The following is a 23,192-nucleotide window of genomic DNA, read 5'->3' as shown; positions in this document are numbered from 1 at the left end:
ATATGCACTGACAGGTGCTTAAAAAAATAAAATATAACAATCAACTTCTCTTTATCTCATTATTTTTTTTGTTAGCACCCCCACGACCTCTGGGCTACAAACCCAAGCTGTAGAGATTGCCTGGGATATGTTCTCCAGATCACCCCACCTATAGATATTTGTAATTCCCAAACAATCATCTAGAAAGCGCGCTCTGCAGGTTGAGCTAACACAGACATAACTGCCAAGTGAAAAGAAAGCATTTGTTTCGTTAAGAGCTCACTGATAGAGATTTAAAAACCAAGCTTCTCTTTCACATTTTAATTTGTCTCTTTGCTGGCCCTACTAGTTAAGATACATACGCAACGATCATTTCTGAATGGAGAACAATCCTACCACTAAAAAAAATAAAAGCATTTACCTCACACCTCTGGATTTTACTCCATATGGTCAATTAAGTTTTTCTGTATATGCATTCCCTAGAACTTGGTGAAAAAACCGGACACCCACCCCACTCCCATTCACTTTTTGATCTGTTCTTCCATATTTTCTATTAAGTGTTTCAAGTCTAACATCTGATAGGGAGAAACTTCAGCATGAAGTTACCCACATAAATCTACAGATGCTTAGCAGTGTACAGCAGGTTCAAGGAACTCTGCAAAAAATTCAACTACTAACAGTATCTTGTTGCAACACAGAAGAAAAGCAAAACTAAAAGGTTTCTACAATTTTAAGTAATTTTGCAGTCAGCAGTTGCTATACTGGCAATTTTTAATGAAAGTTCATCAAGTTTTGAGACTAGTAATCATGGATTACTTGCTTCTCAGGGTTTATCCATTACGTCCACCAACTAGCTACACATAAAATTAGTAACACTGTCTAGTGGTACTTCCAACACTTCGTCTGCTACCAAATGCAAATAAGCCACGTACAAAGAAGGGAAACTGCACCTATCTTTACAGGTAGCATTTCTGCTAGACACAAAAGCCATGACTACTGCTAATTATATCTCAGCTAAATTAGCTCTCATGATACAAAACAAAAGAGCTTCAGTCGGATTTATTTTCAAGTAAAATACTCTGCTCTAAAAACAATTCGCTTATAGTCTATGAGAAGAACATACAGACGGCAAGTCAAAAAATATTACCCAATACACTATACTTTCCTTCATGGTTTTTAAACAATGTAGATAGTTAAAACAATACACATCTTCTAATAAAAAACTGAAGCTTCTCCTGAAAGTCAGAACATTTTAGATTCAGTACACTACTCAGCCACAATCCACTGCAGCAGGTAATAGCCTGGATCAAACTGAAAGGATTTTAATCAGAAGCATGCAACACATGAGAAACATGACTAAGGGAAAGAAATCTGAAATATACTATAGCTACGTAACTTTAGTAAGTGAAGTGGTGAAGGTAAAGAGTTATATTTGCAAAACCAACCTCATCCCCTCATTCAGGTTATTATCAGTAGGCTGTAACCTGACCCAACATCTTGCCCCATATAAAATTATACATTACTTGGACCCCAAGACAGTATTCTTCCTCAATTTGATGCCTCAGACACCACCAGTGAATCTAGTACTATTCTCACTCATTATGTCTTTTCTCTGCAATGCCATCAGTGATACTCACAGGTATAGCTCCACATTGCTTCTTATAAAGCTCACATTTTCAACTGCGCAAGAAACTGCAAGCTGTTTTCTCCAATGGAGAGCTGAAGCCCAATAACTGGTGCACCAAATCTATCTCAATCATTTAATCCAAGATGACCTAGGGCCCTTTCCCTTCAATGGCTATATGATGCTTTCTGTGCTCTGAAGGATTAAGGTATATGCTGAAAAATTTAACATTTTTAAGTTTAGGCTCCGCAGTCTCAAGTTAGTCAATAGGATAACAAGTCAGGAAATAACTAATAAGCATCTTGACAACTATGACCAGCTCAACCAGTACCAAAGGACACAAAAATCCTTAATATAGAAAAAGTAGTCAGTTCTTACAGGAAACTATGAGACCATGAAATGATCCTCTCTTCAAGTATTTCCCTTTCATTACAGGCTTTCCAACCTCTGCAACATAGAAAGACAACCAAGAAAAAAAAAAGCAGCCTTGAAACAACAACCTAATTCTTCCTACAAATCAGAATTCAGTCCCTATTGGGGATGAGTTCAAGTACTTAAGCAAAGTTTTTACAGAATTTTGCATTTGCATACAGGTATTAATGAACAAGAGCTGGTAGGTTAACGTGACAGACCACAAATACATAAAGAAGTTAGCTTCTTTCAAACAGCTAAACACAACTTTGGACTACTTCTATCAAACCTACAGGATTCGCCTGAACTTAAAATCAGCTTTCAGTGGGAAGGTGGATACAAGAAGTTGACTATTTTGTAATAGCCCTATTTATAGCAGAATAGCACCTGAACTGCAAGAAAAAAAAAATTTAAGATAAAGTATTACCCATACACAGATTGCTTTCATCTGGCAACCATCAATGCAGGAAAAAAATTGTTAATTTACTGCTGCATCTTTTTGTTCGTTTTGGATTTCTACTCCATTATACAATGAAGCACGATACAAAGCATGAACTACAGATCTCAATGTAAAAAAAAAAAAAGGAAGAAAAGATTGGAGGGAACAAAAGATTTTAAACAGCATTTGTTCCTAGGTGTTTTTGTTTGTTTGTTTGTAGGTGTGTGTTGGAAGGGGAGGGGGGGGAAAAGCGTTGCTCTCTGCCCCAGATTTGTACTTTGAATTTTTCTTTAACCTTGGGTGTTCTCAGCAAAATCACAGCCATTACCAGACTTGGAGAAAAAAGGAAAGGGGTAGGCTACATTACAACACAAACTCAGTCTTCTAGCAACATTACAGTTGGACTTAGGATCTAATTAAGTAACAGTAGAGGAGTACGTTAGACAACTGAAGATAAAAATAAATGGATTAGTATTTTAAAGCTTTTAATGTGTAAGTGCTGTTTATCATAAAACCAAAGTGGTTTTAGAAGACCCATTTTCTACTTGGAGCTCCTTTCAGATTTACTTAACCTACCTCAGCACTACTTACAACTTGCATCTCAAATTTACGAATTTCCCATGCATGCACTAGACTTTCTGCACGTTTCATTCGAGTTACAGCTTCACAACTGACCTACTTCCCCCACATACACAGAGCATCCTCAAGAAGAGGAGGCAGTTTTTGAAAGTTCCTACAGTTTCTTGTGCCAAAGGATATCACTAAACCAAGCCACTACAATGTTAAAAGCTACAGGCAGTACTCTAATTTGTGACAGTAATTCTGAAACAAAAGAATGGATTCACTTTTCCAAATAAGACAAAAAAAAGCATCCCCCACCCATGTCATGACATCATTTCTCTGTAACAGAGTTCCATATTGGGTGAGATCAATACAAAATGCCGTAAGAGTGTTTTACATTACAGCAGACTCTTTTGTGGACACTGAGAAATTGTATTTATTGCTTTTGCCTGGGAACATGCATGCAATGCTCAAACAGTTAGCCCTGAATTAAGCAGCAAACTTATGGAAGAAAATGGTATTATTAAATACTGCCTTTCCTTTAATGATACTTCATGCATTATAGGCATATCCTTGGTAAAACAAGGAAGAGAACAGTACTACAAGATATTTCTGATCTTTCTTAACTTTATTTTGACTCTTCCACTTTTACTTTATCAAGAAGCCACACATAAGCAAGCTTAAAAAAAAAAACATTAAAACACACATGCTTACAAATCTTCTTCAGACTGACAACTGAAAGAGATATTAGGTAATGGCATATCTCAATTTTAAGAGCAGAAAAAGTAACACTGTTTGACCTGCTTATTTTAGGATCTACCTTAATTTCAGTTTAGATTTCATAAAATAGCTTTCAAAATCCAGAACAAAATTCAGAGAAGTGCTTAAAAATAAGACCTGCTACTGTATAGGATAAATGTCGTATCAGGTAAGACAGTGCAATTTTGTTCTTACAAGCACAGTATTAAATATCTGCAGCTTTCAAATTCTGTATTTGCCATTCATGCTGCATGACATTTTTTTGAAGCAAAGATCAAATTAACATCCTCCTAGCCTTCAAATATTATTTTTGACTTCTTTTCCACTATGAAAGTCTAATTTGATTATGGAATAATGCCTTGCCAGCACTGTCGTTTGTCCATTACCGGTTTCAGAGGCACAGAACCTAATTTTCCCCAAACACATCCTTAGCATTCCGGAATCCATCCATCTATAGTGAATGGGGAGAGGCTGAAGAGTTTGGATGCTGCAATCGGTTGTTTTTTTTTTTTTTTTTTTTTTTTTTGTTTTGTTTTGTTTTGTTTTTTTTTGGGGGGGGGAGGAGCCTTGGTTTCAGACAGGGAAGGGAGATGTCAACATATTCAAATAACAAAGTTAATTCTAATCACTATAAATTAACTGGATTTTTTGGTTTGAAGATTCATATAGTATACCACCTGCATTAACTTTCTCTGCATCATGTTTTAAATGTTTTAAATGTTTTCAAAATTCATAGCCTGAGGTTTTTCCATACAAGAAATGTCTCCCTTTTGAAGCCTTAGCATGTTGCTTGGCAATATCATCCCACCCCCAGGAACACAACCATCGCCCCTTTTTGTCTGCCTGTGCCGCACAGGTGTCCCATACATCCAAAAACAAAGAAAGGCTGTGCAAGCGTGCTGACGTGTGCACAGTCACAGCAAGCACCAGAATAGAAACTCCGATATATACTTTCTACTACAGTCCTACAGGAAGTCAGCAACGTGGCCTCCTGGTAGAGTATAAAACGAATGTGCAGAGCTATGTGCAGGGAATACAAATTTAATACACCCTGGACTAAGTGACATTCCGGTTGTCGCATAGCAACAGGAACCCACTGCAGAAAAACAATATGGAACTTTTTTTTTTTTGTTACTTGCCAAGCTCCCATTAACCCCAGCCACCCTGAGAACCAGAACGTCCCCAGAATAAACATTACTCTCCTCGCCAACCTAAGCAAGGATCCGAGGCACAACACCTAACTTTTTACATTTAAAAAATTCAATGTATTTAAATGGTCGAAAGACATGGTGCTGCTGAGACAAAGTTCACAACTACATTGAACGTGGCCAGCAATGCTTCATTTCTACAGTAACGTCCAAGAAGAATTTCTTTAGATGCTCAGAATCTCTGTTCTTACGAGAGGAATGCTTTTATCATTTTATGCCAGACTTTTGTCCTACTGAACACAAAACAAAAGCTCTCAAATTCTAAAAGAAAAGCCTATGGCTTTGTTTCAAAATAGTTTTGCTTCATTTTGTTTGGGGATTTTTTTATTTGTTGCAGGGATTGGTTTTGTTTTAAAGAAAAAAGACTTAACTCAGATTACATTGAATTTAATCTCTGTAATGAATTTTGAAGCAAAACTACATGTGGACATTTAAACTGTTCCTCTTGTTTGGAGGTAAAGGTTTTGATAAGCCAATATAAATTGCATAACATCTCTTCCCCTTTCCCCAAAAGCGAGGAAATTGTGATCACTCAGCTGGCTGGGAAATTGATACATTACAAGGCATATGAAAATATAGACTATCAATCTCCTTTGGTATTTTGCTTTCTTCTTTTTCAAAGCCCTCCCCATTCCCAAGAAAGACAGTGGTATTTTGCCAAGAGTTACAAAGGAAATTTCTCATGACTGATCTTCGGGGGTAAGTTCAACCCCCAGACCCACCCCACCTGCAGACATACTTCAACATCAGGAGCTCTGTTCAACTCCCAAAGAAAAATGCAAGACTTCAAATAAATGCGTGATGAATACTATGCCTGGAAGCATATAAATAAATCATCGAACCTGAAAGGATTCCTTTCAGGACAGTTCAGTCTTCATCCTAACATCACTTACAAAGTAAGTATAATTTATTTAGAAGCAAAAGTTAAGGAAAGATAAGCCTTATTATATAAGGCCTGGGTAATGGAAATCATGCCATTAACAAAGTTACATATATTTCCCAATTCATAATAGCTAACGATTTCCCCTACATTACTGTCACTTGCCTCCCTCCGTATTCCTAACTGTGGAGCTGCAGAATGGACCAGTTAGAAATCAGCTACCTGCCCACAGATGGAGGCTGCCCATCAAATATAGGGACTCACACGTTCACACTTAGGCAGCATGCAGAGGCTAACAGTACGCATCAGGAACAGGGAGTTTTCTTTAGCATTGGAACAGGAAGCAGTGAGGGAGAAGAGGTTGCTTGTTTTGCATCCACCTTCCCTCTGAAAAGGGATACACGTGCATTGAAGGTAAGATATTTACAGCACCCAGAAAAGGCTTAGATATACACGCCTCTATCTTGCGATGACTAACTAGGGACCTCAACAGGGCAAAGATAAAATCCTACTATTAAGTATTAGTCATGCCTAAGATGCAACCCTTTCCACGCACCCTAGAGATTTACCACCTATGTGCAGCCACTCTAGTGACCAAGACCACCTCTCTATAAAAATAATGCAGATGGGCTCCTCAAACAAACCATACTGAACATTTCCTCCGCTGATTTCCAGTGGTCAGATAATTCAAAGGAAAATACGCTCTCACACACGAACAGTAACATCTGAAAAGGATTTTCACAATTTTCACTTTGACATCTTTCTCTGCAATGCCATCTCCACTTCCTCTATGCAAGCATCATGGTTGCAGAGCAGTACAAAACCAAGTGTCAATTTAAATAGGATCCTACATCTGCTTACTTGCTTTGAAGCATCTAATTCTTCACTTTTTTGGCTAAGAATTCAAAATTACAAGCTACCCATTAAAAAAATAAAAATCCACAATATCTACCTGTATGTGCAGTGCGCCTGTAACAATCCACACAGTACAAAACCTCCACAGGGTGTCTCCAAAGAATTGAGTAATTTTCTCAAGATATGAGCACTGGAACGTCTGAAAACTTGCATGTGTCCCATTCCCCATCAATACAGCAGCTGACCCAGTAAGAGATATTGCTTCTCCTTATAAAACCTTTGTCTTGTTTATATTCTCAGAGCAACGCAGCTACAGCAACAGTACTCATAACCTACAAAACCACCTTTGTGTTTATCTTATTGCCATCCATTTGTGCAATTATCTATTGTTGGGAATAGCGGCAGGGACACAGGACTGTTCTATCACTGAATAAGAAATGTACAGCAAATAAATGTACAGTAGTATCCATCAGTTTCAAAGCTGCCTTTAGAGTATAGCAAATCAAGAAGTCCAAGATAGACTAATCTTCTTACAGGTTGAAAGAATAACGTAAGACATCAGAAAAATACAAAATGAAGCCCCAGAACACAGCAGTACAGGTTTCCTCACCTCATAAGATGGTTGTAAAGTCAGATGAAAAGTCAAGCAGCAACCATTTTAGAAGCAATTCCTTTACGGTGCAATTAACTAAGCTGGTCACTAAAGAGGACTACTGGAGTCATCACACAATGTTGCGGAAACCGGAACAAACAACAGCACTAACAGCACTACCACAATCCTTGAGATTATACCATAAGATCTTCAAGTTGCAAAATTTAATATACTTCTTCATTCATTCTCCATTTCAGACCAAATGGTTTGTACCTGACTTGTAAGGCAGGTCAGTGTTTAAAGCATATTTCATACACACACACAGAAAATGGAGGCACAAAGTATCATCTGCTTCCTGTGCCATCCTCATGTTCCACTTACATCAGAGTGATTTGGCTAAATAAACCAGCATGTACGTAGCTTCTTGCATTCTGATCACATTTCAAGCTTTTTTAATCAAAGCAGGCATATTCTGAACGAGGGAAAAAAGTACCTCTAAACTTAATTTCCTTTAAAAAAAAGCAGTATTTTTGCTAGAGTAGTATAAAACTACAGCCAACCTACACATGCTCTGAAGTAGTATGTTTACTGGTTAGACTTACACACGCAAAGATCATGCACATGAGGTTCAGCAGTGATCATTTTCATAACAGTACCGTTGTTCACTACTTCATTAGCCCTGCCATAATTAGGTTCATATGAATTAAGTTTCACTGCTAAGTATGGCCACACCTTTTATTTTAGACCACAGATAACCATTTTTATTCTGAAGTTGTAAAATTCATTTAACTTAATCTACAGCAGCCAATTAGTTTTCTAAAAATACGCTTTGTAACCGCATTCAAAAACAGTACGAGTTTTATAGTAAAGCTTCACTGTGTTCAATTTTAAGTCCAAATTCAACAAGCTGTTACTTTAGACTAAATACTTTCATAGAAGAGTCAGCATTGTTCAATGGACTAAGGTTTGCCAAAAGGCTGGTACGCTTTCCTGAAATATCAGCAGGAGTTTAACACGGGAGAGGAAATAAAATGTACACATCACTATGCACTGTTTATAAAAGACACTAAGCTTTTAGAAGAGAGCAACAAAGGGAAAAGATTTCAACAGAATAAAGCAATACAACAAGAAAAGTCATCAGAAGCAGCAGCAGTATATATTCTTTAATGTAACGAATCACTGACATGAACAGCTACAGTAACTAGAAGAGAAATTCTTGCTAGCCTAGAGTTGGAAGCTGGGTGCCTGAAAAACAATCCCCCCCCCGCCCCAAAGAGCTATTTCAAGAGCTAGCGACTTGAAGAAGCAACACTACTAGGTTCAAGGCACAAATTTACACAGAGCATATGCTGAAGTTTGATTTGCAAAGAGACAAACAAAGTTGAATGTAACCTAAAAATACCAGCCACCTCTTCCCTCCAATGCCAGTAAAAATACCACTAATACAGCAGTATTGAAAGTTTTTTTGGAAATGCATGAAATACAACAGAATCTCAACCACTTTCCCATTTAGCATTTGCATTTTCAATCCGCACAGTAAGAACAATGCAACTTACATGAAAATCTCCACAAAATATACAACCATATCTGCTAGCTTCACAGCCAAAGACATACTGTCTTACACAATTGAAATATAAAGCATTTACCAGTAGTTCCTCAACTGTAAAACATTCCCTTAACTACATCACCTCCTAAGTGTTTCAGTTAAAAATCTGTTATCAGTGTCATCTCCAAGGAAGTGGAGGATGACAGTAGTCAGTAGCCTAAAAAAAAAAAGCATTAAACCGTATTTTAGGATTCTGCTTTAAGAACACCACAAACTGACTTCTAGAAAAAAAATATAATTTTATTTCTAGAACGAAAATACTCCTCTAGCTGCTATAAAACTGCAACTAAGTATAACAGAGGCTTTACCTACACCAATGATTACTTATTCCTTTATTTTTCTGCTAAATTCAAAAGTTTTAAAAACTTTTTTTTTTACTAGATGGCTCATATACTTAGAACATACAACAACCAAAATTCACCTTCTTTATGGAATTTGCAATAGGTATAGAGAACTTTAGGATCTGATTCAGGAAACTGAAACTAAGTTTCAAATTTGTGAATAAAAGAAGAATGAGAGAACGTTTGAAACAAAATCCTTGCAATCTTATTTGTGCTACAAACTAGTAGTTTAGGGTTGTTTCTGGCAGCAGACCAGTCCAACAAAACAACATTTCTGTATCACACTCCAGAGTGCAATCAGTTTCCACTTCTCCCCCCCATACCTCAGGGGGTATCAGCACTTTTTTTTAAAACCACAGTTAGAAAAAGAGTAACCTTAAAAAAAAAAGCCACATTACCACCCCACAAATTTAGAGAAACGTACTAGTTTGGGACTAATTTTTTTTTTTTTTAACCACTATTTTTCCTTTATAAAAGCAAGCTTTGCCTGGAGAATTTTCAATATACAAAACTAAGAGCAGATTTATTTTTTTTTTTTGGCCAGAATATTGATCATGGAAGTTTTTTTGCATGTGCTTTCTCTTCTGTTTAAGTTAGCCCCACCTAAAGATTACTCACAGGGAGTGATGGAACTTCAGCTCCTTGTGCTCCCTTATGCGTTGATTCCCAAGCCACGTACTCACTACTAGCAGTTCAACTGAGAAGACAAAGCAAACTAACAATTTATCTAATGGCACAGTGAACTTTTCTTCACCAGGCTGGCGCTGGCATTTGGGCAGCAAACCCCCAAAACTTCACATTTTCTCACAAGGAGCAGTTCCATAAGCTGCCTGTAAGTCTCCACAGAATTACAACATAAGGAGCACCAGGAGCGTAACACCGCCAAAAGATGTCAGGAATGATTTCCCCATTTTTTTCAGGAACTTTTAAAGCATTAATTGTGAAATAGCTACAGTAAAGCAAGATGTGCAATTAGTGACATTGGGCAGGTGGAGGCTTATTAATCATTAGAGCAATTAAACAGCAGTAGCTGAAATAAAATTGCACGTTTTCATCTAAAGCCTGTATAAGTACACAGCATTTTAAACCAAGGCAAGGCTAAACAAACTCAGTTACTTAGATATCATTTTTTCTTCTTAAAGTTAGAAATGTTTAAAGTTAAAACTAGGTGTTGCAGACATTTCTAAAAAGGGAAAAAAGATTATGTATGTAGTCCAACAAAAAGAGCTATACACAAAACTAGTTACTTTCCATTTGTATTTGTGATAACACAGGGTAAATTAAAGCAGGGAGAGCCACTAGGGCCACAGCACTGGCTTTTCATACAGCAGGTTTAAGTATCGCCAGATAGAAAAGTCACTTTGCTCCCATATTAGTCCCCAGGGAGATGCCAACGTCCCAAGAACACAACACAGTTTTATACAATTCACAAAGACTGGCAGGGAAAAGGAAGGGTGGGGTGGTGAAGCGATCGTCAAAAATTACTTAAAAATATTGAATCTGTTCAAGAAGGATTGTATGACTTACCTCTCTCTGTTTACTTTTAACTACTACTAAAAAAAAATCACGTTCTCTTTTTTTCCCAATCAAACATAAGAAGATGGTATCTTTTGCTTTCCCTCAGCACTAAAGGACTCCTAAAACCTAAACCCGTCTAGATGTTTAGAGAGCTGGCATATGTATTCCTACACTGATGAGTGGAAGCAGGCATGAACTGTCAAGAGCAATTCCAGATGAAAGGTCACAGTAAAGAAGAGAATAATATCTGTTTCACAAAATACATTTGCTCTCTAGTAATGAAAGCAAATGACTCTATCCAGCAGTTCAATAACCCACTTCCACAATAGTTCTGCATGAATTGTGCTGGCACGGCAAGCAGCAGTCCTCATTACCAAGTATTTCCAATCATATGCCTAAGGCACTGCAGAAACGTCACTCAGGGCGTGTTCGGGAAGGCATCCACTGAAACAGGTGCTGAAAGAATAACCTCTTTACACAAGCATAGAAAAAAGGCTTTCACTAAATAGCAGTCTGAAGTAGGAAGCCAACTTGGTCTTGTTTTCTGACCTCCAGTAACAAACGATACGAAGCCCTGAATCAGAGTCAAGAAAACATGTGTATATAGCATTCCAGAGAGCATTCCTGATTTATACACACTCCCAGACTATTTCTAATTTTTAGAGGCTGACAACATAATTGGTAAGATGGTCATAAATAGCTTCTGAAAAAAAAAAAGTGACTCATGCATCCTTCATTCACACAGTAATCTTTTAAAGACTTACACTTTTACTATCAAAAAAATTCATTAATCTCTATCCAGATACCTTGAGGGCAAAACAGTTGTCAGATTCCCTATCAGGTGGGCAGAAACAACCAGTCCAGAAATTACTTTCAATTGTCACAGATAAAACACGAGCTGAAGTCTGCACTTCTATCAGACAGATGACTCAGTCCATCTGTTAGTTTACTTTAGAAGACGGAAAGTAACCTGAATTCCTGTACCCACCTGAAAAAAAAACTGCCTACACCTCCAATGTTGCTCTTGAGACATGAGCAATTTTTAGGAAGTGTATTGGCTCCCATTACAAAGACCCAGGCTAAATTATTGGCCTGCTTACACTTCCAATATTTTGTCAAATACTTCTTAACTGAATTAAGCTTTCTAGTTCAAATATACTATTTATGCATGTATTAAAACTAAAATAAAGGCAAAATTCCAAAGCATTACCCTACATTTTGATGTACACAATAACTTAACATTGCCACTGAAATTAATGGCTTCTTCTACTCTGGTATTTTACCTTGAATAACTGCAGTTACAGCAGTAGAGCTTAGTGATATGGTTTAGTGGAGGACTTGTTAGTGATAGGTCAAAGGTTGGACTAGGTGATCTTGGAGGTCTCTTCCAACCCAGATGTTTCTGTGATACTACTGTCACTACTAACATTATGTTCTTGTATACCTGCTTGTCTAGGAAAACTACAAAACATACATGGCATCCTTCAAGAACTCCTAGTCCTAGTGAAGGTACATGTTTTGTTACTTCTGCATGGGCTTTCACTCCTATATTAAGGACATTAAAAAAAACAGGGAGTATGATATCAGACATACTAGCACAAAATTTAGAATATAATGAAGGCTTACTAACCCCAGCACAAAATACAGACTTAAGTAACAAAGTCTATTCTAAAGCAACATACTTGAGCAGAAAAACTACTGAATGTGGGCAGAAATATTAATGAGACCAAAAATTTAACTTTTCATTTTGAAAAAATGAGCGAGGATATGACATGATTTCCTAAAAAGAAAAAAATCTGTAGCAATTTAGCTGTTTGCCCCATCTAAATATATAATAAACCTTCACACATACAATATGCATAGAAGCCTATCAAACACAAATTAATATAGTGAGCTACGAATATGAGTTAAGAAATGAATATTGGTACCCAGTGACAAGATGAGAGGCAACAGGCACAAACTGAAGCACAGGAATTCCTAGTTGAATAGGAGAAAATATTTATTTACTGTAAGGGTGACAGTGCACTGGGGCTGGTTGCCCAGAGAGGTTGTGGAGTCTCCTCCTCTGGAGACATTCAAAACCCGCCTGGATGTCATCCTGCACAACATGCTCTACGTGATCCTGCTCGGCAGGGGGTTGGAGCAGATCATCTCCAGAGGTCCCCCCCAACCTCAACCATTCTGTGATTCCGTGAGGTCTAGAAATAATGGAATTTAAAATTCTAAAATAAAGATCTAATATAATACTGTTTCTCTCCCAGTTCCTGAAACTTGGGTAACAAAGCCAGATTAAGCAGTCTGCTTTCTCACTAGCACACTAATGAAAAACAATTCTTTCCCACACAAAGAAATGGATGTAGAAATCCCAAGAGAAGGCCGTACACAGTTTGATTTAAAAAGTCAGCATCTCAGGAAGCTCATTTATTTTTAGAGTAAGCATACAAAATGAGCTAGATACCGAAAAATAAAAACTTAAGATCAATCAGTTAGCCTTCACTGTAGAATCCCAACTGTACCAGTAGTTATGTTTTTCAGCTTCTATAACACAGATTTCAACATACCCTTCGCTATCATTCTGTTTACACATGAACTTCTTGTATAAATACAATGGGAAGTTACGCTATTCCTAGAACAAGGGCACAAAATTGTGCTCCTATTTATACTTTAACTACTTTTTCCCAGCACCACATTCCATTTGGCTAGCAAATGGAAATCTCACCGAATACACCTATTTCTGGGCTCCTATTATAAGTCCGTTCAGGAAACTACATTAAGAGCAGTACTTTGTCAGCTAGCCACAATACAATAAGAGAAATGGGTGTTCATCAAAATCAACTGTTTATCTAAAGCTGGGGGGTGGCTGTTCAAGTTGTGTCCTGAACTGAGTCACTTCATTCTTAGGCTAGACCTTTTAACTGGGATGCTTAATATTAAGTCTAATAAACGTTATCGGCCACCTGCAACCCTAACAGATGCTACCCAAAGAGCATATAAATTTGATTCAAATACAAAACAGACTACTACAAGAATTAATTCTTGTGTTCAACTTGTGCTGTGATGTTCGCATCTTACTGAATTGTCATTTTACAATATCAAGATGCTGTCTACAATGATGTTTAATTTTACCTACCACAAGGACAACTAGTTTGCTCTTTAGTAACTGATCATCTAAGCAGCCTAGACAAGATGTGAGACCTTAACATGAAATTATCATAATCATGTCAGGTTGACATGGCCGAAGATTGGGTTCTCACACATGTAGGCACCAAAGGACATTACAGAAACTATGTTTTTTCTTTTTCTGGAAGCGGGTGGGGGAGCATCCACCTCACCTCAGAATGACTTCTGATATTTATTTCTTTTTATATAAATTGGAGCGCCAACTGCATACATACCTATGGAACAGCAATAGCAGAATGCAGTTTATGCATTTCAGGAAACCATCAACATCATTCACGTCAAAAGCATATTTTCAGTAATACCTGCATATAGAAGAGCTATATACGAAGCACTGGTCACTTATCCTTATCCACCTTCTCACTCCTCCCCCATCAGGACTTGCCTTAACCAGTAAATACACGCTAAAATTCATTGCTCAAACATAATAGGGTGTGCAGATATTGGTTTAAACATGTTTCAGAAATATAGCGTCAATCCTAGTCTAAACAAGTCCAAAGGGAGAGCGTGCAGTGAAAGCTTGCCATTGTACTGGAGCTGGACCAATTAAACAAAACTGAGTCAATTTAATGGTGCCTCTATAGAGAGGAAAATACTGCTTTAACCACATCGTTTTCGTAACTTGTGTAGTTTAATTGGTACAGCTTGCTTCTTTTTTTTCAAAAAGGCTTGGAATCGAGCCTCTGGAGTCAGCTTTCTTCAAAATACCCCATGACCACTCAGCAAGCCCATTCAACTCGCTATGGAGCTTCCCTCTTACCAGCTTTGTGTTGTGTACTCAGGAGCAGGTTGAAAGTTTCAGGCACACAACCAGATCATTTGCCGACGTTTACTAACTGCTTGAAGTCAACGAATCAAACACCTAAATAAGCAACCTAAGGGTAGGTTCAACACAGGCACTTTCCTGTTGTGCTGGTTAAGAGGAACATTGTGCTGCCTCTGAACTGGCATAAGCCCTAGGACACATACAGTTACATCAGCGAGAGCACAGACTTGCTGGCAGAACTTACTTCACTCAGCATCAACCGCACATTGAAAGTATTTTATTTTTTTGCCAGTATAGAAACCAAATTTATACAGGGCTTCTCAAGATGTTTGTATCAACCTTTGTGAGATTAGCCGTACTCAGTACACTGTTAAAGATTATTGAAATAAAACTGCTATGTTTGAAGGATCTGTAAGGTTTTTTAAGTTGTAACTTTGAACTTGCAGGGCATCTCATTTCTCCAGAGTAACATGAGTAAGTGAAAATAAAGTATCATAACACAAGATGAGGATTAAAATAACGTAGTACATAAATACTAAGAGTTAACAAAGAAGATTAGAGGGAAATACAGGAATAAAGTTTTGTACAAAACGGGGGGGACCTCGCCATGCTTCCAGCTACGAGGCTGCCCTTTGCATGGAAGGAGGTGTGGACACATGGTGGTGTGCGGGGGGGGGGCAAGAAGTTCAAAACCCGTAATTAGGATTGTGCTGTGCCCCGGAGGGAGCACAAAGGAGGACCCGGTCCAAGCGCAGCACCTCCGAGGGCAGAGCCCGGCTCCTTGCCCAGCGGGAACCGGGGCCAGGCCTACACGGCGCCCAGAGCCTCGCAGCCGCCCGGGAAGCAGACCGGGGAAGCAGGAGGAAAAGAAATGGGCGCGGGGCCGAGCCGCGGCGGCAGGAATTCGGCTTCAAATGAATGAGCCCGCAGCGAGCCCGGGTGCCCCGCGGGGCAGGGCAGCGCCGCGTTTGGGCTCGGCTGGCGGCGGGCACCGCCGTGTTTACACCCGAGAGCCCCAAACGGCTGCGAGCGGGGAATCCCCAGCCCCCCGCTCCTGCTTATTGATCGCACGGGGAACAGCCCGGCCGCTGCTGCAATGCAACACCCGCCGGTTACGGGGGGGGGGGGGGGGGGGGTGGAAGAAAAAAAAAAAATGGAGAAAGAAAGGAAGAAAGGAAGGAAGAAAGGAAGGCGCCGGGAGACCCCGCTCCCGCCGTGCCCGGCGCACCTCCGCGACCCGCCCGGCCCAGCAGGCGAGGGGCCGCCCCGGGGCACGCCGCGGGCCCGCTCCCTCCCCGCGGGCCCCGCAACTCCGCCGCCGCCGCGGGGGCCGGGTCCGGCGGGGCCGCCCTTCCCCCACGCGGCGCTAACAATGGAGCCCTCCCCCACCGCGGGGCTCCCCCCGGCCCGGCCCCCGCCGCCTCCTCCTCCTCCTCCTCCTCCTCGTCGTCCTCCTCCGAGCCCCCCGCCGCAGGCTGCCGCGGACCGTTAGAGGCGGGGGCCCACCGCCGCCGCCGCCCGCGGCCGGCCCCTCACCTCATGGCGCTGCCCGGCGTCGGGGAGCCGCTCCCGCTTCCTCGCTCGCTCGGCGCTCGCCGCGCTCCGCTCCTCAGGGGCCGGCGCCTCAACGGACGGACAGCGAGAGCCCCGGCAGCCAGCGCCCGCCCGCCTCCCTCCCTCCCTCCCTTCGCCGCCGGGCCGGGCCACACCACCGCGGGGCGCCGGGGGTGGGACGGGCCGGAGAGGTGGGGGAAAGGGGCGGGGAAGAGCGAACCAACGCGGGGGGAGGGCGAGGGGAGAGCGGAGGAGCGCGGGGGAGGCCGGCGGCACCGCCGGGGCCGGGGGAGCGGCGGGGAGGGCGGGGCGGCGGAGCCCACGCCCCCCGCCAGGGGTACGGCCGCGAGGGGCGGGGGGCGGGAGGCCGGGCCTCAGGTGCGGCGGCGCCGGCGGAGGCAGCCCTTTGTCCTCGGCAGCCGCCGCCCCCGCGGCGAGGCCCGGCCCGGGCTGCCGGCCGTGTCCGCGCTCCGCTCTCCCATCCGCTGTCGGGGGCCGGGATCCCCCGGGGGCCTGGTGGGGACCCAGCTCCCGCCTGCTCCGCTCCCTCAGCGGCTTCTGCCGGGCTGAGCCCAGCGCTCCCCTCGGTGCCCGTTCACGGAAGCGAGGGGCGCCTATCCTGACGGCTCCCAGCGACGGGAAGGCGTCCTGGTGCTTCTGCGTCGGTCATTTTTGTTCACCATTACCGTTGTTTTCTAGGAGTTCAGTCATTAAAAACGTGAATTAATGCATGTAGTTCCATAAATTTCTTCATAAACTGCTAGATTTTTAGATATAAAAAGGTACAGAATTCTATCAACACATATATACGCACGTGTATATATATACATACACCTTCTTGACAGGTTTCTGATCCAGGTGCCACAGATTTCATCCGCTCCCACGAGTCTCACCAGCCTGGCCCCACGCGCACAACCCTCAGGATCAGCGCGGTGCCCTGGTGTCAGGGCCGTCCGCCGGCAGGCAAGGGTTTGAGTAGCACAGTAAACACACGATAAAGCTTGTCAGTCTGAAAAAATAAAAGAGCAGCTGTTAGAAAATACCAATTCAGAAAAAGAGTGATAGGCTCTGAAATTCAAGAGAACGAATACCGATTTAATAAGAAAAATTTGCATGTTTTTACTGGCATAGGAATGATGTCAATGAAAATGCATCTGTAGAGGTGAATCACAAAATGCAGATGAGTAATCAGAAAAGTAGCATCATACTCTTAAAAATTAAGTGGGTACCATTGACAACAATGTTCACACGGTCTGAAATAAGGGACTCGATTGAATCTGGTAAATACACTTACCTTAATTGCTCCCATTAAATATTCAGGACGTTCATGACTGACCGTGGACCTTAAGAACCTTAAAGAATCGGGTATTTTCCAAGGTCTGGGGTTACTGTATCCCCAGAATGTCCTCCAAATAAAAGCTTTGACAAGTAAGCCATTCTGACAGTGAAAAATATCTTGAAGGCAGCCGAATATAATTGTGAAGATCTATATCTAACATACATCTATGCATCTTATAGATATATCCAAGATAGATATTTAACTGGCTCTAGGAGATATTCCAGTAGAAGGAATGCAAAGATGTTTGGGAAAGGATTCTGTTCTGAGATCCCATTTGTTCTACACTAGAAAAAATTCAGGACGCTGATGTGACTGTTCTGATGTGACTGTTTGATCATACCAGTCAAATCTAAAGGAACTTTGACTGTGACATGTATATAAAAACACTGAAAGTGTGCCTGAGCAACAAGTCTGCCTGAGAGGGAATGAAAATAGCCAGAAACTGTTACTCCTTAAAAAAAATCATTATTATTTGTGTTACATTGCTCAGTGTTCTTAGCCAAATCAGATATGGTTATAGCTTGATTTCTCAAGGCATACTGTGTGGTACAATAGAATTTGTAAAAATGCCAGAAGAACCATTTTGCATGCTGGTATCACAGATGTCACCAAGTGCAAAGTCATGCTGGACACTAGCTTAGTCTAAATCCCACTGAATTAATCTGTAACAAAATATTAAATCTTTAGGAACTAATATTAGTTCTATGAGAAGCAGAGGAGCCAAAATGAAATAGGGCAGAAATCAATTAAAAATGTTGAGCGTCTTTTTATTTCCAGGTCCATTTAGTAATGTTAGTGTCAAGAAATTAAAGCAGTCTAGCAGAAAAATGAGTTAGGGCCATGTATATATTTATGATTCTGAATTACGTATTGAGAAATCTGTAGTCTTTTGTAACTGGCCCACGTGTTCCCAAGCTGTAATCATTAGATGTGTCCAAGCCACTTTGTATAATTCTACCATCATCTTCCTCAGCATCTTCCGCAGCATAGCATGAGTGTTAATGCCCTCCAAATCACCTCCCACCTCCCTCCTTTCTCTACAAAAAGAATGTGGCAGAAGCCTTGGTAGCTGATGGTGCCACACTAATAACCTAGGGCCGCTGACAACGTAAGAGGCAGAGGCACATAATGTCTCTTCTAATTTGTGTCGAGGTTGTGTTCATACCTTCCTTCCTTGGGATCCAAGCAGCTTACAGTACCCAAAAGCCACTTTGCAATGATCCCTTTTGCATTTTCTGTTGCTCAGCTGAAAACGAGGACTAGAATTCAGATGTTTCCGATGGATGGATCAGCTTGGGTTGAGTGGTATGGTGTGCCTCTGCTCCGAACAACCCAGTGGAGGCTTTCTGAATGCTAGAGAAAAGGATCACCAAGGCATAAACCAGAAGAGAATGTGTTTCTGTTTAGCATCAGCCAGATGCAAGAGGTTTGGCAGGCTACTCCTGAGCAAACCCAGCTGAGTCTGGTCTCATATCATCACCATGGATCACCCTCAATACAAGGTCATGAGGAGAATGTGTGACTAATGTTCTGGAGTCATTGGGGGAATCCAAAAGCTTCAAAAAGCATAGTAATCCATCCTCTCACAGTGAGGTTTCCCCCATTTTCCCTGAAACAATCTTCCATTTTGCAGTCTTTGTTTCTCTGGAAAATCTGTTTGTATTTAAGACAAAAAACCAGCTGAGATCTTCACATGTCTCATTATAGTTAGTGTCCTAGGACAGCAGCCTTCACACAAGATCACTTTGGCCTTCTTTAATGCTCTGCGAACAGCATAGTGCAAGATGTGCACCAGAGAGGTTTCTGCAGTGGGGGGGAGTGGATTATCTTGGGGGGGGGGGGGGGCGTTTGTTTTGTTGTTTTTTGAAGGTTATTGTTCTTTTTAATGTGTCTAGACTTTGATTTTTAATATGTAGGAAAAGATTTTTTATTTCTGTTGGAATTATTTTCTGTACAGCTAATACAGAAAGAAAATACAATTTACTATATGATAGAAGCGAGAGAATTGCAACAACAAAGCACTTTCAGAGAGAAAGCTAATACCTTCTCTTTGGTGATAGTGGCAGGATTTCCAAAAATAAATGGTGGGCCAAAAGAAAATGGCTCTGGCAGTGTGCTCCTGTTAACATCTAAGATTATCAAAACAGAAGTCAGTTATGTAATTTAATATATTATTTTCATCACTGATTATGTTAATCTAATTTATAAATAAATATTTTGCTCTCAACCAGACACAGAGATGACATCTATACCAGCTCCATGGATTTGAACAAGATGAGGATCAGACTATATTTATAAAGATAGTTAAAATGTACTGCAATTTCTTTTTGTGCTTTCTTTTCCTCACTCTCAAGTAATTTTCAATTTCAGGTTGCCATGAGTCAGCTGACTGCTGAAGTGTTGCGTAGCACACCATTAAGGGTGTTTTAACCAAAGACTCTTTAGCTTTATTTATGAAATTATGCAGTATTTCTCAACCATCTTCTAGGGGAAGAAGGGTTAAGTATCTCAAAAACTCGTTAAGAATGCTAAAATAAACAATTATAATTACTGGGATGACTCAGCAGATAACTACAGCAGTAGTCAGCAAGGTCTTTTCGTAATGGAACACTATTTTTGTTTCGTTGTAAAAAAAAAGAAAAAAGGCAAAGTAACATCACCAGAAAAAGAAGGAAATCCTTTACTATCAAACATAGTCTTGAGTCCTGAATGTGAAACTCAGTCTTACTGCCAGCAGACCCTGCTCAGTGTTATACAGGTAAACAATTTATAGATCTTCCATCAAGCATGACTGAAGAGGAAAAAAAACAACAGCTGAAGCTTTCCACAGTGTCTTTCCACCAAGGATCCTAAAAGTGTTCCTTGTAGTGTCAAATAGCATCATAAAATCTAACCATAAACCTCTGTAGATGTGAGTCTGGAGCATGGTATGTGTCTTTCAGTCTGTTCCCAGTAGACTAAAATATTTAAGCGAAAATTCCTTGAATAAAACCGGATTGCTTTCCCCCCCTAGAATTATTATGAAAAGAATTTGTATTGTGTTGTAGGCTATTCAGTGAGGGCTGAAGTCTCTTTTTGTATAAGTACAATCAAATGTAAATCAATGCATAGAAATGCTTTTCTGACATTCAGATAAATTATGATTGTTGTTTTGACCCTTGTCTTTCATTCACCTCCACTCCACTGCTGACTTTTGTAGTTTCTGAGGTGACATTTTGATTTAGGACCACTGTGATAGACCAATCTCATCTCCCTCCATCTAATTTTATGCTCTTATCCCCTAATGGTCTTATTTGCCACCAGTCTGCATTCTTGTTATGCCTTACCAATAAAATTTATTCATTACATTCTTTGCTCTCCCTTGCTAATGTCTCAGAACAAATTGTACTCTGCTGCTCTGTCTTATGCTGGAGTAAAGTCCAGGCACAAAGCTGGCCCAGGATTTGGTTAAGATGGTTATGAGTCATCTTACAACTCCATATGAGTTATGCTTTACGTTCCTTAACTACAGCCATGGATTTGAGCCATTATTAATTAGCTATTATTAATAATTGTTAAGTGCCTACAATGCACTTGTAGCATATGAAAAAAAAAAAAAAAAAAGACTTCTTCCTTAAAAGAGCTATTACTCTTAAAGGGATGTCTACACTGCAGCCTCTCGTATCCGAGCTAGCTTTAATATTTGGCTCAGTTGCCTTGTATTAGTTATCTGCTGCATTATAGCTGAAACAGCCCTGAGCTCTGCAAACAGCTGCTTATCTTGCTTCTTGGCCCCAACACCAGCAGCGATTTGACTTTACCAGAGCATTGTTTACTGCACTGTACCTCTTCCTTTTGTCAAAGTTTAGTTGGACAGAAGCCAAAGGAGGTGGCGTAGACTTTCACTTGGAAGCCTGTACCAAATTTCACCAATGTTAGGTACTTTGCAATTTATCTTTAACAAACAAACAAACAAACAAGCAAAAAAAGCTCAATTGCAGAACGCATCACAACACTGGAATTATTTTGCTCTGACTCTGTTACAAATGTGTTCTGTCTTCTAACCATCTTTCTCCTTTCTCCTCCCTTCTATTTTAGATGACTGACAGCACACTTACTATTGCTGGTTAGTTTCCATTCACTGCAAACTTGGAATAACTTATGATAAAATTACTGTCCCAGTTATAGATGAATGACAACGTTTTTACTATAGCTTGTTAACTTCCACTGACTGTGAAGTTGGAATAACTTGAAACAAATATAATGTCCTGATTTTAGACGAATGACAACTTTTGCTATTGTGAGTTAGCATTTGTTGACTGCAAAGTTAGAAGTAAGTCACAATACAAATATTGTTCCAATAAAGGTAGAAACTTAGTAAGATGACGATAACCTCTTTAACTCCTTTCCAGCACTGCAGATTTTGCTTTCTGGCAATGGCCATAGCCAACTCCATAATTTGGATTTCAAATTTAGTAAGTGATAAATCATGCATGAGACCCAAAATACACAAAGCAGCAGTTGCAAAAATATTCTTCTTCAGTATTTTAGAAAGAACATCACAAAAATGTTTGCCAAATGAATTAATGTTTCTATAAAAAGATGTGAAGAAATGAGCTTTTAAGAGATTATAAAACTAACACATGCATTATTATTACTATAGCTAGTAGGCAGCAATTTCAAAACTAAGATATGCTCTTTAAAATCAATGAGAACAAATTCCTTGCAACTGGTCCTAAGTCACACTTTCAAGAGCTATGCATCAGTATCAACAATAATCACGGTCTCCACTGAGTATTTAATTCTGCACTTCCTCTGTTAGTTTAGTTTCCACGTTTCAGAAATACAATCACATAAACAGTGATGGATGTTTTCCTGCTCATTCCAGCCTTAGACAGAACAGAACCGTCTTATACCCTGTTTCCTATTTCACAGTGTTTTTTTCTAAACCACTCATACTGATTGTTTGGCACTGACTGGCATGGTACAGTCAGGAATGTAAGTACTATGGTCAGTTCACCACTTTCTGAGCATAACATTCACTAGAAAGTACTGCTGGAGAGTCTACATTCAAAAAATAATGGTTTTCATAGGAATCTGGCCTTTTTCAAACACTTGCTGAATGCTGGGGTTTCTAATTGCCTGATAAGAAAACCTCACTCTTCTTCTGGAGAACATCGAAGTAAATAAATTGAGGTAGAAAACTACCAGTAAAGGGACCTCCCCCAATAGATTGTTTCCAGAGTTTTGGTTAAAAACCAACCTTATGCTGTCTTTAATAGATTTCGCTGTCAGGAAGTTCTTCCTTGTAAAACTTTCCTTATTTATCCCTGTTATGCTTGGATAAATTCAACCTTCCCAGTATTATTTTCTTAATAGTTGTAGATTTTATCTTGGTCTCCTTCAGACATCAGCTGTTCCTAAAACATCCACTACTCCATGTCACTAAATAAGATTTTTCAATATTCTTATAACTCAGTTTCTTGAAAGCCTCTGCTGTTATTTTGCAGCTTTGTTCTAAGCTCCCTCCCATTTTCCAAGTCCTTGTTGCATAAACCCAATTTCTACTCAAGGTGCAGCCAGCTGCTCTTTGCTCTGAATATG

At 40.3% G+C, this 23,192-nt stretch overlaps 1 protein-coding gene across 3 annotated transcripts in view; it reads right to left on the bottom strand.

Moving 5' to 3' along the window:
- Positions 1 to 18,890, bottom strand: part of ENAH (ENAH actin regulator) — a 99,740-nt gene extending 80,850 nt beyond the window's left edge. Inside the window, exons 1-2 of one of the 3 annotated variants that reach the window (XM_035558240.2) lie at positions 18,775 to 18,890; positions 17,103 to 17,279 (exon numbers count right to left, since the gene is read on the bottom strand). Coding sequence is in view for 2 of the 3 variants with exons in the window: in XM_035558256.2 (XP_035414149.1) it covers positions 16,253 to 16,257 (5 nt within the window). In the remaining variant the exon portion in view is untranslated. Of the gene's footprint in view, positions 1 to 16,252; positions 16,539 to 17,102; positions 17,280 to 18,774 lie in introns of those variants that run through there. The other 2 variants (XM_035558256.2, XM_035558230.2) reach the window with 2 other exon arrangements.
- Positions 18,891 to 23,192: the final 4,302 nt, after the last annotated feature.

This window comes from Cygnus atratus, chromosome 3 (assembly GCF_013377495.2).
Source record: "Cygnus atratus isolate AKBS03 ecotype Queensland, Australia chromosome 3, CAtr_DNAZoo_HiC_assembly, whole genome shotgun sequence".
In the NCBI taxonomy this organism is placed as follows: domain Eukaryota; kingdom Metazoa; phylum Chordata; class Aves; order Anseriformes; family Anatidae; genus Cygnus; species Cygnus atratus.
Note: the sequence above shows the minus strand (reverse complement) of the source record. Positions and strands in the feature narration are given on the sequence as shown.